This window comes from Diadema antillarum, unplaced genomic scaffold (genome assembly GCF_040938485.1).
Source record: "Diadema antillarum isolate AM-2024a unplaced genomic scaffold, OU_Dant_1.0 seq00000893_RagTag, whole genome shotgun sequence".
NCBI classification, from domain to species: domain Eukaryota; kingdom Metazoa; phylum Echinodermata; class Echinoidea; order Diadematoida; family Diadematidae; genus Diadema; species Diadema antillarum.
This window is the reverse complement of record NW_027271756.1, coordinates 793372-808787: the sequence shown is the minus strand read 5'-3', so window position 1 is coordinate 808787 and position 15416 is coordinate 793372. Positions and strand designations below refer to the sequence as shown.

Here is a 15416-nt window from a genome sequence, read left to right as displayed (position 1 = left end):
TTTATGGGGTCAACACATGATTTCTAACACTGGCTGACCAAATTGCCTAATCACCACGAGCACAAATGAAAATTATGATAATTGTTTGATTCTTTTGGAGTTTGCAAAGACAGCGACAGGAACTGGTGCATGAAGAGCCTAGTTAGTACCCTTCTCCATAAATCAAATCAAAGTGATGCAAACCTTATGCCTGCCACCAGTTGCTTGGTACTGGAAACCATGGCAACAACGGCTGCACCAGATGATAGTGTTATCACTTCCAACAGGTGTTTCCACAGTGACAGTGAAAGAGCCATTTAACATGTTGAGGATGGACTGATTTTGCTACAACACGCATTTCCCATGGACCCCTGCCTGAGTACCGGTATACTAGGGACTTGTTCTTAACAGGTTAAAATCATTTTGTATATTGATGTACTTTGATGTACTTTGATGCAAACCCTGGAATCTCTAAATATCTTTATTCTTCACCCTCTCTGACGAAGAATGAAAAGGAGAAAGCTACATACATGTGGACGATTTATTGAGCACCATATTATTCTGTATTACAATTCTCCTTCTCACATGAGCCATCCGCATCCATACACATGGAGCTTTTACTATCTGGAAATCAACACAACCTACAGTAAACCCTCCATGTACATCCCATGTATTCCGTAGGACATCTTCTTGATGGGAATCTCGGCGCGGCCCAGCTCAGTGAAGCTCTTGGCATCCAGAACCAGCAGGTATGGGAGGCCACCCTCATTGAAATTTAGCACCGAGGAAACCACAATACCTGGATCAAAGATGGCATTTAAAAGAAGTTCATTCAAGATGTTGCATACTTGTGCGCTGTGTAATGCAAACTTTTGAATATATCACAAGTACACTGTGATTTGATATCTCCAAGAGGAATCTTTTTTTTTAAGCCTAGAAAAATATGCTGAATATCTATCACCTTTTATTAGCCATTTACAACATAAAAAACAAACAAACGAACAAACAAACACACTGAAATGGTTATCAAGGAAATCAAAACTGCATTATTATTAGTAGTACTACCATCAGAAAGTCTACAGATCACAGTTGGTAGGGACTTTTATTTTTGAATAACTTGTAAGGAGAGCAGAGAAGGGGAAAAGGGGGCAGAGGGGGAGGGGAGAGACAAGGAAACAGAAGGGGAGAGGCACAGAGGAGGGGGGGGGGGGAAGGAAGGGGTAGAGGTGCTACTACATTCAAAGGAGTACTTATTAACAGAAACAAGCTGACGAAGCAATTTACCATCATCTTCCGCCTGTCCATCTGGTGACCCGATGAAGACCGGTTCAGACGCCACACACCCCTCCTCACTCCATAACTTAGACGTGCCTGTCTCCACATTCACTTTGCACAACTAGCAAGATACCAGAAACAAAGATTGGTATTAAAAGCATCACCACCAAAGGGCACCCTAGAATAAAGTCTACTATATGCTGTGAATAGGCAGATGACACACAGCAATCACCTGTTTTATCTTATTAACCCATTGAGGACGGGCTGATTTTGCTACAACACGCATTTCCCATGGACACTTGCCCGAGTATACTCGGGACTCGTCCTCAACGGGTTTAATAAGAGTATAGTCCTGAGTACACTCGGGCAGGGGACTATGGAAAATGCTTGTAGCAAAATCAGACCATCCTTAATGTGCTAAGTTAACTGTAATAATGTCAAAGTCAACTTCATGCAAACATGTCACAAAACAATGGGGACGTACGAGTCCCGAGTAAACTCAGGCAGGGGTCTATGGGAAATGCTTGTTGAAGCAAAATCAGCCCGTCCTCAATGGGTTAACTGAAGATAGTTTTTAATTGTGAGTGATCCCCATACATTACTGATTCTGCAATAAGTCTTTGATAATTCTTTCAATAAACAAACTTCATACTGGAATTAAAACACATCAATACAAAATCACAGTGCAGTGCATAGAACGTAGTGTGGTTTGCAATGTTATTCAGAACTAGATCAAGATGATTTTTAAATATCAGTCACTGGCAGTCTTCATCCTACCATCATGACTGAGGGACACAGTCTTGAACAGTCTTGAGGAGTGTTTATTTTTTCCTTTTTTGTTACATAATAGTTGGACTTATCTGCTAATTTCATCTGATGGCACACAGTTTAGGGGAGGAAACAAGACACAAAACAGACTTGAACGTTGATAAACTTTGTCTCAGTCCATTCATGTGATAGCATGATAATCTATGGCTATGCTTGCTGCAAACAGCTATCACACAGACCATGACTTAGATCTATCAATTCTGTCTGCAGCAATAATCAGCACGTTGAACAACTCAAACAGCTAAAACTCGACACCATCACATCGACACAATATGGCATGTATGTTTTTTCATTATTATCTGTTTGTTTTCTCCCGTCTGATCTCCTTGTATCTATTTTCAGTCTAGGCACCCAGCATAATTACAATTGTATGTCACATGATACACCTTGACTCTTGTATCACTGATCTTTAAAACAGCAAGCATTAATGTTACAGATAAGCTCTGTAAAGTTTATAATCATGCTAGTGAGTTCATGTGTTATCAAGTTTGGCTGAATTCTATCCAGTGATCCTTGATTAATCCCATGACCTGTAAACTTTTCTACATTTGTCTCCAGGATTCAACATCAGGTTTTATAACATTTTTTTTTTTTTTTTGGTAAGATAATGAGAAACCCCTTATGAAATGTGAAAGAGCATGTAATTTCAAGAAGGATTCAACACTCATTTAACGAAAATTGATCTTAAAATGGCTGCGATATCCAAAAAAGTGATCCTAATAAAATTGACAGACAACAACTTTTATTAGGATCTGTTTTGCCTTGTTTTTAGATATCTCAGACAATTCACACCCTATTTTCATCGAATAAACTTGATTCCCCTTAGAATTGTATGCTCTTTAACATTTCATAAAGTGGTTTCTGTATATCTCTAAAGCTGTATCCTCACCTCAACCAGTACTGTGCAGTCCCTTTAACTAAAGGCTTTTAGCATACAAAAAGTTGTCATGACAGATTCATCTAAAACTATAGCTTTTAGTACCAGTATCATGAATACATGTATGATTCTTTTCATTACACACTCAGTGTAGTCATATGTGACCGTGCACCTCAAAACGAACATAAAGTCGCACACACTGATTTTGCGAGAGGACTGAAAATAAATGAAATGGGTCAACCTAGCCGAACTTGACTTTTTCATATTTTCTGAAAGAGCGGGTCTACATTATGCTAAAATTTGGTATCATAAAACGGGCAGGAAAGTGTGTTTTTTTAGCAGTTTATCTTGAACATATTTGGTAGAATAGTGAGATAAGGTGTGTCTTTAGAATCCATTTTTCATTTCTGAAAAACCTTCTCCATACTCTTCACTTTCAACTCTAATAACTTTTCAAAGGATAGTGCTACTGCTTTGAAAGTTGGCATTAATTATGGATAGAATGTGTTAATGAGGCATGCTTAATTTCAGTTTAATCTAATAATCCCTTCATTGTTGTTACTCTGGTGGTTTACTTCCTGTTCTTTGTCCCATTCATCGCACAGCCAGCACGGTTTGGTAAAGATTAAGAGCTTGAATAGACACTGTACTTCAGAGCCTCTTTTCTCAGTTCACACTTTTCCTGAGTTTGTGCTTTCTTTCCAATATTTAGATAGGTTAGGAGAGTCCATTTGATTTGAGTTATACATCATTTTAAAGCTTAAAGTCTGCTCTTTCAGAATATGGTCTTAACTAAAAAATCATGTCTGGCGACTTTTTGTTTGTTTTGAGGTGCAGGGTCACATATGATGTACAACTCATTTTCATAGGCCCTATGAGATTGGATCCCTTCCTATGAATACTTACTGCTTGCAGAATACAACAAGGTATTCCACATAAATAAAATTAATGAATATCAAGGTTACAAGCAGCCTGCATATTTGGTCCATTATACTAAGTTGCCCTTGGGTGACCGCATATCAGAGATTCAACCTTCTTATACTGGGCATAATAATTATACAGTGAAAAATCTATTCTTTTCTTGCAGAACCCTTTGCAAATCTTCATTCATCAATGAGCACATTGTATTTATGCAGGGAAACAGAACTACCACTTTGAGCATGGTATTATATTCAAATATTCAACCCTTATATAAGGTACTACAGGCAGAATTAGACTGCCCTTTTCTGACCTTGCCGTTCAGACAAAACTCACAATGATATAGCACTATTTCTTGCCTCTATTTTTGATTCCCTTTATTCATCCACTGTTTTTTTTTTCCTGCATCTATTTTTACATGCAATACTGATCCAAAGATAAATGACAGATGCACAAAAACCATAATATATTCTTCTGACTCTGTGTGAATGAATAGATTCCCATTGAGATAATTCCTGATGAATTCTCAGTATTACAGCGCAGCTCCTATTCAATCCATTTCCCATATATCTCAGCCTTAATCTGCGCAAGGTTAAATTTGCCTCATTAGCAATGCAGATTGACTCAGGGGACAGGCTTGCATTTTACATCCGCCCATCTTGCATTTTGATTGAGGTTACGGGGGGGGGGGGGGGGGGGGGTGGTACATATCTCACTTTACTAGGCATATAAGGGCCATTACAAGATGCATTTCTTTTTAAAGACACATTTTCAGCACTAAGTTGTGTATTCTGATGATACGTGCAACAGTGTGCATTTGTCACATACACAACTGAACATTCAAAAACAACTTTACCTACATCAAATTATCCATTTCATGATTAGTTGTAACTCTAGCATTCAAACTACAATGTAATGCACTCTGCAAATAGTGCACGCACGATAAGCCTTGGTGTAAAATCGCGAAAACAACATCTTGCAAAAATGTCCGTGACCTCTGCCTTTTGAAAATATCTGTACGCAAAAATAACAGCTTATCCATTACCATGAGCGAATAAGAAGTGTACTGTGTTCTAACAACTTTTGGGCATTTATATCATACATGTATATATAATCATGTACTTCTATAGCCCTGAAACGCCCAGTCAGTCAACTGCTGTTGTGGAAATTTAAATTTCAAACAACAACAGTGTAAACGTAGCAGACAGATGAGCATGCCAACATCACAGGCCCAGAAATGCAGTCACAATAATACCAATGTCAAGGGGGGGTGGAACTGCGATTTCCATGAAGAATATTTGCCTCTTATACTTTAGTGTATACATGCTGATTTGTGCATCTGAAAAAAAAAGAGGAAGAAGCTGACTCATAATTCACTATTCAAAGTCTATTTATTGCCACAAAAAAAAAAATGACCTTGTCATGAAAAGGTCAATCCACTCCACACTATGCTTAATCTGTCAGAGGAAAGGGGAAGGAGATCTATGTGAGGCAAGGGGCCTGGAACTATTGTCCTGGAACCATTTCACACACTATAAAGAAACAGCACAAAGGAGTATGGGGGGTGAGTACCTGGTTGTCGCGACTGTTGAAGCCATACACATACTGGTAAGAATTCCCATTGTGTTTCTCGTAGTTAATGCGAGGCAGTTCGATTGCTGGGGGATTGAAAAGAGAGAAAAATAATTATGATGTAACACAGGCAGCAAAAGTTCTACAAAATGATAATATAAGCGGAAATCCACAGTCAGGATGAGAGGATTCAAAACCTTGTAAGGGGAAAAAAAAAAGGTACAAAGCCACATCATAGGTAATGCTGCAATAACAATATCTGTTTAAAAAAATCGGATCACCCACAAATATTCTGAAAGAGAGCTTACATTTTAACTAGAATGCAAGTCTTGACAGTTCCCAATCATTATTTTTTGGAAAATTGATTTCTCATACTTTTTGTGGAAGACAAAAGAAGTTTCTGAAGTGTTCCCTTTGAGTTATTAGTTGTATGATGACAACAGCCTATAGCACAGATGTCATACTGCAAACCAATGAATTCATGTAATGAGTAGATTACTGTTCATGACTACTTCATTAATTTAAACAAAATAAATGTCAGTCAAAGGAATACAACACAAACCTAATTTCTAGAATTGAAATGTGGAATAGCAAATCTTATCCGTTAATCTGTGTGTTCTTGGTTTCAAAATTTCAGAGAGCAAAAGAAACTCTCTCAGTGTGCTGGAATGAGTATACTTTAATATCTGTCTACATTGGTAGGCTGTTTGACTGCCCCATAATGAAACGATCAGTAGGAAATAGAATGAAATAACCGTTAAGTTTATTACCATTAGTTTGTACTTCCAACACAATGCTACAACTTTACGCAATTCAGTGAATCTATAGTCAGATATTTGTTCTAGACAAATATATTACAGAACACAATGCATCCGACTCTATTGCAGCAGCACAGGTTCATAGCAGCTCAACTTAAGTCCTAATCTATTCTATCTATTCATGTTGTAGGATTTCTATTTCGCACAAAAGCATGTTTACATACTGCAGGAGCCAAACTCTATTTTTACTTCAGGAAACTCTATCTGAAATTCTGGCCCCCTGCCAATGTCACAATAGATGTGGCATGCATATTTTTTTTTTAAAGCAATACATCATCACATGAATGCCGCTGATGTAGAGGTCAAAGCAGTAAAATTGAAGAGAAGATATTACCTTCTCAATGTTTGAAAGGTTCCGTGGCTGTAAAAAACCTCAGGAAGCATTTACATGAATCAATTTCTTTATCATGTGTACATGATTTTACCTATACAGATGCAAATTCCATAATGTAAAACCTTGCTTTGATCATCTCATTCCTTTTATCAGTTTGAAATACAAAACAGAACACTTCATAGCTTCTAAAAATGGGAAGTCGGGCACTCGCTTGTTTTCCTGTTCTGACTGTTGACCAGTTATATACACTTATCACTATGTACTTGTACCTTCTGTATGGTTTTGTCATACCTAAATTATAAAAAAAAGAGAGAAGAAATTATGCATAAAACTTACGCAAATCTGCGAGGACGGTGGGTTTACAGAAGACAGTGTCCTTTGACTCCAGGAGGGCACAGTCCCTGTATTTATCCAGGGTGCACACAAAATCTCCAGGTTCAAAGCCCTTCATCAGTCAAAGCACACACAATAGTACAGTTAGAGGGTATCAACAAAACGTACTGCAAAGTGCACTCTTTATTTCTCTACATAATTATTTCTGCATTTCTCTGTCTTAGAGGACAGCAAGTTGCAATGTACCATGCCTCTTCCGTTTTCCTTGTCCCTAAAAGCTTTAGAAATCTTCTCTGGCAAGTGGTATTAGATAAGTTCAGATATGCAATTTTAATTTTTGCCAACAAATCATAACGTATACTTTTATTTAGGCGCACCTGGTAAACTAGGGACTGCGAGCGACGGAGAGCGACACTCAGCGACGGAGACTTATTGCGAGAACAATGAAGTGCGTCGCAGTATGTTTTTACTCCGTCGCTAAGCGTCGGTCAAAGCAGTACACGCCATCATTTTGATGATACCGCGACGCTTGCCGACGCTTGCTGACACTTGCCGACACCCTCAAAAGAAGCTGTTGATTATTTCTATGTTGCGTGACCTCCGCTCACGCAAGTGTTCGATTTTATAGTGCCGACGTTTCGGGACATGGCGCTTGAGATGTAGCGAGATTTCTGAATGGTCACGGCCAGTGCTCAAATTGAATAGCGAGCGACGTGTCCAGACACACCTCTCCTGATTACAAATGATGCTCGTGATAGCCCGACGATGAGCGACGTGTCCCGACGCTTTCCTTTGTCTCTACATTGGTTATGAGTTGATTTGCGTTTCGTTTGGCTATAAGATGGTGAAAAGAAAACGTAATTATGGGGTGTGATCTCACTGAACGGGGAACACTTTGAAAGTAGCGATCGAAGAGGGTTTGTGAAAACACATGTAGGTCTACACTCATACGCGAATGTATGCCTTAATTAGACAGCTCCATACATGTAAAATTTTGCATGCATGAGGTGAGATCTTTTTTTATCTGTCAAGTGACTCAAGAACTAAATACAGTGTATAACGAAGTCGTCCTATTTCTCCCGTATAGGAAAAAGTCAGATGTTTGCCTTTACTTTTGGAAATAAACAGCGGCAACAATCGGCTTCGCAAGATGCTAAAATTAATGTCAGATGTTTCATTTTAATTTTGGAAATGAATAATGGTAATATTCGTTTGATACTAAAATAAACGTCGGATGTTTGTTTATACTTTTGGAAATGAATAACGGTAAGATTCAGCTCCATACGGTGCTAAAATTGATGTCAGATATTTGATTTTGCGATCGGAAATGCATAAGGATAACATTTTGGCTCCGGAAGATGCTGAAATAAATGTCGAATGTTTGCTTTGACTTTCGGAAATGATTAACAATAATATTCAACTCCGTGCGATGATAAAATAAACGCCGCATGTTTGCTTTTACTTTCGAAAGTAAATAGGAACATTCGGCTCCAGAAGATGCTAAAATAACTATCACATGATTGCTTTTACGTTCGGAAGCGAATAGCAGTAATATTCTGCTCCATACGATGCTAAAATAATTGTCGGATGTCTGCTTTTTAAATTTCGAAATGAATAACAGTAACATTGATTCATTAAAATTGATGTTTGATGTTTGCTTTGACGTCCGGAAATGAATAACAATTATATTCAACTCCGTACGATGATAAAATAACTGTCTGATGTTTGCTTTTATGTTTGAAAGTAAATAGCAATAACATTCAGCTCCGGAAGATGCTATAAATGCCGGGTGTTTACTTTAACGTTCGAAAGTAAATTAGCGATAACATTCAGCTCTGGAAGATGCTAAAGTAAATGTTAAATGATCCCTTTGACATTTGGAAATGAATACCAATAATATTCAACTCCGTGTGATTGTGAAATAAATGCCGGATGTTTGCTTTAATGTTCGAAAGTAAATATCAATAACATTCAGCTCCGGAAGATGCTAAAATAAATGTCGAATGATCCCTTTGACGTTCGGAAATGAATAACAATAATATTCAATTCCGTACTATGATCAAATGAATGTCGGATGTTTGCTTTTACTTTCGAAAGTTAATAGCAATGACATTCGGCTCCGGAAGATGCTGAAATAAATGTCAGATGATTGCTTTTATGTTCGGAAGTGAATAGAAGTAACATTCTGCTCCATACGATGCTAAAATAAATGTTGGATATTTGCTTTTACATTTCGAAATGAATAACAGTAACATTCAGCTGCGTTTGATGGGAAAGTAAATGTCTGATATCTGCCTTGACGTTAAAAATGAACAACAGTAGGCCCTACTATTCGGCTCCGTATTATGCTAGAATAATATTGTCAGATGATTCATTTCACTTTCGGAAGTGGACAGCAGCAACATTCGGCTCCGTATGATAATGAAATAAATGTCGGATGTTTGCTTTTAAATTTGGAAATGAATACCAGTAATATTCTGCTCCGTACGATGCTAAAATAATAAGAGATTGTTGCTTTTACATTTGGAAATGATTAACGGTATCAATCGGCTCAGTTAGATGCTAAAATAGATAGCGGATGTTTGCTTTCACGTTCGGAAATGAATAAGGATAACATTCAGCTCCCTAAAGATGCTAAAATGAATGTCGGTAGTTTGCTTTTACATTTGAAAATGATTAACGGTAATATTCGGCTCCGTAAGGTGCTAAAATACCAGTAAATGTTGCATGATTGCTCTTACAATCGGAAATGAATAACGGTAACTTTCGGTTCTTTATAGTGCTAAAACGTTAATGTTGGATGTTTTAAATGTCTGCAAATGCTCCCACTTTCTCATTTCAAACGTAAGTCTTGACCACCTAAATAGGCATCAACTTTTAACTAACTAACAGTGTGTGGGATTATTCCGAAGGTGCCTTAGTCTGAAAACTCTTAATCCGGCACGAAAATTTATTTATTTATTTATTTATTTATTTATGTATCTATGTATCTATGTATCTACTCTCTAAAAAAAATCGAGTGAAAATTTTCACTCTAAAAAGAGTGAATACAAAAAAGAGTGAATTTCGAGTGAAATTGGAGTGAATTTTGAGTGAAAATGCTCATTTTCACTCATTTTGGAGTGACGTCAGGGATCACTCGAAGATTTTGGAGTGATCCCTAACGTCACTCCAAAATGAGTGAAAATGAGCATTTTCACTCAAAATTCACTCCAATCTCACTCGAAATTCACTCTTTTTTGTATTCACTCTTTTTAGAGTGAAAATTTTCACTCGATTTCTTTTAGAGAGTATTTATTTATTTATTTATTTATTTATCTTTTGAGTTTAACAACGTTGAGAATATCGACCCCCGTTTCGTTTTCGAGTCGACGATTCTTCAAAAAACGAAACTTTTTCCCCCTTCGTCAATTGGGATTTACGAGCCTTTGGAATGACTGTAACTATGTTTTTTTTTCAGTCGATTAGGGGATGGGGGGGGGGGGGTAATTCAGAAAATAAATATAGAAGGGAGTGAAAATCTTGAGGCAAGAAATACAAGTGAAATTCTCCGTTTGATATCGTTAATTTTTTTTTGCGTGATGTTTGTATTCTGGAAAGAGTCATGTACTTATTCCGTTGGTTCGTTCTTCCGAATCTTAGCCTTCGGAATAACGAACTTTAAGTAACGAACTGTAACTTTATGTTTTGTTTTGTTTGTTTGTTTTTCAGTCGAGCAGTGGAGGGGGAAGGGTAAATCAGAAAAGAAATATATAGACGGCATCAGGGAAAATTTTGAGGCAAGAAATCAGTTTCTCAGTTTGACATTGTTAATTTCTTTGCGTGGTGGTTATTATTCCAAAAAGAGTCAGGTATGATGATACTAGGTGTACTTATATTCCGATGGTTCGTTCTTCCGTATCCGAAAAACGCAAATTCCATGTTTGTTACTATAGTAATCTGAAAATGTACTAGGGTTTGTTAATTCGAACATTTTGTGACATTCCGAAGGTTCGTTGATCTGAAAATGGGAAATACGGTTCGTTAATCTGAAAACGAATAACGTGGTCAAAAATTTGTTTTGTTTTCGGATTAACTGCATTTAGAAAACCAAACCTTCCTTCGTTTTTGAATTGACGAATCTTCAAAACAGCAACACAATTTTGTTGTTGCTTTTATTTTATTTTTTTTTCGAATAACGAGACTTCGGAAATTGCAAACTTTCAAAGTAACGAACAGTTACGATTTTTTGTTAATCATTAAAGCGAGAAGAGGAGGATAATTCAGAAAAGAAATATAGACGGGAGGAATAATCTTTGATTGATGATGATGTTGGTCATGTTTCTGAATGTTTATAGAAAAAGGCTGAGTGATCCGAGTGATGGTGATGATAAGTTATTACTAATGCGAGTCTAAAAGACAGCTTGCTGAACATCCTTCTTTCCCTTCCGGCCCATGGATGATGAAAAAAAAATACATACACCTCACAACAAAAAGAACCACGTGCTAGCAACCTCCGTAAAGTTAAATCTAGACGTTCATTGCCAGCAAAGGGGAAAACACAACAGTAACTGAAGCAAAGAGATTGTGTATGCAGTCTCTGGCATTACGAGAAACTTGACACCTCACCCTTCTCCCCTCCTTGTGGAAAATTTCCACAAAACCAGGTGCCAGACCCAAGGTGCCAGACGAAAGAATGCGCGCACTGGAATAAACCGCGTGTACATAGCCTGGAAATATTGATCGAAGAACTAGCTCATGACTTGTCATCGCAAAGATCATGATTCTAATTATAGCCTTTCTTTTGACCGTTAGTAGAAATATCGAACAGTTTATTATTGTGTACTTAATTGAGTATTTTAAATGTTTACTGAACTACAAATTGTATAGGAAGGGATTTATTACTCACAGAAATATACGAAAGGCCTCGTATGCCCAGACAAATTCACTACGAGTATGTGATGCAGCCACTACCCGGTTAGACAGCAAAATCCTGGCAATTTCACGCTCAAAACTACGTATTACTTTGGAAAGGTTGAAGGAACTTCACCTACGAACTGTGAAGTTATTTGGCTATCAACATTCGTTCGTTTTTGTTTTTTGTTTTGTTTTTGTTTTTTCCTCATTTAAAAGACATGATTTCTTCGTATGGAATTGGAACGTAAACTGTTTAGCGAACATCGTTATGGCAGACTTTGTGATATTAGTCAGGGGAAAAGAAACTGGAATAGTTAAGATGTTTAGAATCCAATAAATAACATGAAAAAGCCTGAAAAATAACACATGACTATGTTTTATAGTAAACAATAACTGAATATACCCAACAAATTTTTGCATTGAAAGAAAGATTATTCAGAGGGGTGAAGGTTCAGATGCGAGTTTCTTCACTTTGTCTCCCTCTACAAATTTAATTTGTTAAGATCGCAACTGCTGATCTGTAAATCAACAAACATGTACATCGCGTACAGTAGCTCAGTACACGTAGTACTCGAGAATCTTTATGATCGTGCTGCTGGTACACAAGCTGGACGATACTATTACTAAGGCATACTAATATGTCGTAATGTTTGTTTAGTCAATTTTTTTTTTTTTTTTTTGCGGACTAGCCAAAATTGAATCAGGGTAGTGATATGACAACAGTAAGTGAATAAAGACAATCTGAACTTATTCGTTGCCCTACTGTGATGTGGAGCGAGTTTTACCTTGCATTTTAAAAGGCGAGTTTTCTTTCTGTTAGAAATCATGTAACTGATCTCTGCAATATTAATGTACGAGTAGGCCCTATAGCTTCTTACTTAGTCTAAACACGATTTCAGTCGATTTTGCTATTAACAGTTCAAGTGTTTTTTTTTTGCGTTTGTAAACGGCATTCACTGGTGCTTGCTTGTTTGCTTGGTACATTTCTGTCATGCGGCTGGCAGTTCGTGACTTATAATCTCCACCTCTCTTTTACGGTCAGCAACGAGTTGATAAACAAATTCATAGGGTTCATCAACAAGATGGTGCACATAACGTGATACAATGCGTATTCAGCACGTTGGCGTGGTGGCGTAGAAAATTAATGAACAAGCACTTATCTTTCTTTCTGTTTTTTTTCACGCATCGCACTGTGTCTTGCAAGGAAGGTGTCTCAATGAACCCTACACCACAGACTTTCAAGTACATTGTACAGAGTAACTTTGATCAAAAAGACAATGGTATTAAGGCTTGCCGATTTCAAAACAGAATGTCCACGCCATGCCTCGTGCGAACAAAAGACGGATTAGGAGGCAACTCATTCACTAACTACCCAGCCCTGTCGCTGCATAGAATTGCACTGCGTCTGGTCGGGCTTACTAGCAATTCCCTCTGACTCAGAAGAAGGTGACGGGGCACTCTCCACAGAACTCTAAGAAGTTCTGTGGCACTCTCCCGTTTCGGGACAATTTTCACAACAATTTAAGATAATTTGTGACTGAAAAAAACAAAATCAATTTTGGGAATGAATTGGATGATGACACATTTGCTCCTGCGATAATTGTTCTTGCATGTATTTTGTGCATGTGAAAAAGCGTTCGAACTTTGTTGCTAGTGTACCGTGGAAACTCGATATGGGCATAGGAGATCCTGATATAACAAAATAATACCCGATATAACAAACTAATTTCTCCGGTCCCAACGAATTCATTTTCTGTTTTGTATTGTTTATTGTCTACTGATAAAGATTACAAAGAACAAAATATGTCTGTCTCAAAGATCTCGTCATAGCGAGTTGCCACGTGTTGACTTTTATAATTTTCGCGTGGTGTTCGGTGCTGCAAGCTTCGGCGAGTGCCTACTCATTGTTTTATTTCCGCTGTTTCTCATTCCTCGTTTGGTACGATTTCTTTCGTTTAATGTCACTCTATTCGTTCCCTTTGTTTCGAAGTACCGGTATGTAAAAATTCTTTCAGGTGTCTCGTTGACTGCACATGCATTTTCGTAACGGCGATTTCTCCAATTTGCTGTAGTGTAGTATTTCGAAGGAAGTTCGATCCCAGCCTCTTCGGTGTGCTGTGTGATATTTTGTAGTGTTTGTGTTGTTGTCTGAGAGGTTGTTGGTACTTTGTGATTACTGTAGTTTGCTTAGGTGTTATCTCGAGTGATGATGGTGGTCGTGTTCCTTAATTTTGATACGAAAAGGGCCAAATGATCTGAGTGATGGTAATGATAATTACTGATGCTGGTGAAAAAAAAAAAAAGCTTGTTGAGCTACGTGTCCTCCGTCTGATTTCATTTCTCCCTCTTTCACTCTTCTTCTCTTCCCATGAATGATGGAAAAAATACATACATCTCACCTTCGTTAAGTTAAAACTAAATGTTCATTACCAGCAAAGGGAAAAAAATAAGGGGAAAAACACGAACGGATTATATGCGGTCGACACCCCCCCCCCCCCCCCCCCCCCCTCCCCCGGCCCCTGTTGTGGGAAATTTCCAAAGAAGCATGCACCATACCCCAGGTGCTGGCCAGACGAAAGAATGCGCGCACTGGAATTCTGGTAGTAAACAACTCCGTCGTGTAAATAGCCTGGAAGTTAAATCGATGGAATAGTCCATGGACCAAGACCCGAAAAATGGGTTGTTGGTACCGCCTGAGGTGGCAAAACCTTTTTGGTGTCATTTTGTTTGTCGGGCATAGATATGCTTATCAAGCTATGATAGCATTTCCAAATGAGTAGCTTAGTCATAATAAATGATTTTTTAACCAATTTGGTCTCGTTTTTATATCCCTATACTTCTGAATCGAAACTAACCGCTATACAAAGAAGAGCACTGTCTTCCGTATGTCCACAGGTGGTCTGTTGTAAACGCGGTGCGCTAAGTCTTTATTCAAGGCAGTGAAGGGAATATCCAAAGGGTTATGATGTCCACAGCTGTCATGCGGTGCGCTTAGTCTTTATCTAGACCCATGTACCGTTATCATATATAAAGTTCCTCAAAAAAGGGATTATCTATACTGTTTTTATACTACCCTCTCAACAAATACATCAGTTTTAAACAAAAATCACTCTGTACATTTACAATATTATTCATTATAATGTATTGTAGTGTACCAGTGCATTATTTTTGCATTATCTTTTATTGTTGGATGGAAATAAAGCGACATTGGCGTGGTGTTAGCGTTTTCACCGTAGCGTTTTCACCGGAAAATGATAATTGAAAAATACGGTAAAATTCACGAGGAATTGCTTTTTTGTTGTTGTTGTTTTTAAATAAAAGGATATACACTGTATCATAAGCTTTGGATATTCCCTTCGCCGTCTTGAATAAAGACTACGCGCTATGGACATCATAACCTTTGGATATTCCCTTAGACTTAGCGCACCGCGTTTACAACAGAACACCTGTGAACATACAGAAGACAGTGCCCTACTTTGTATAGCGGTTAGTTTCGATTCAGAAGTTGATCGTTATACTTTGTAATGTATATATGCTTATGATTGAATTTGAGATTTACTCTGTGTTATGTTTTGTGGAATGAAAG

General features: G+C 37.7%; 1 protein-coding gene across 1 annotated transcript in view; it reads right to left on the bottom strand.

The window, feature by feature from the left end:
- Nucleotides 1–559: 559 nt before the first annotated feature.
- Nucleotides 560–15416, bottom strand: part of LOC139740980 (carotenoid-cleaving dioxygenase, mitochondrial-like) — a 32751-nt gene continuing 17894 nt past the window's right edge. Inside the window, exons 7-10 of the mRNA XM_071651564.1 lie at nt 6938–7046; nt 5450–5535; nt 1264–1375; nt 560–778 (exon numbers count right to left, since the gene is read on the bottom strand). Of these exons, the coding sequence (XP_071507665.1) occupies nt 621–778; nt 1264–1375; nt 5450–5535; nt 6938–7046 (465 nt within the window). The 3' untranslated portion in view covers nt 560–620. The remainder of the gene's footprint in view (nt 779–1263; nt 1376–5449; nt 5536–6937; nt 7047–15416) is intronic.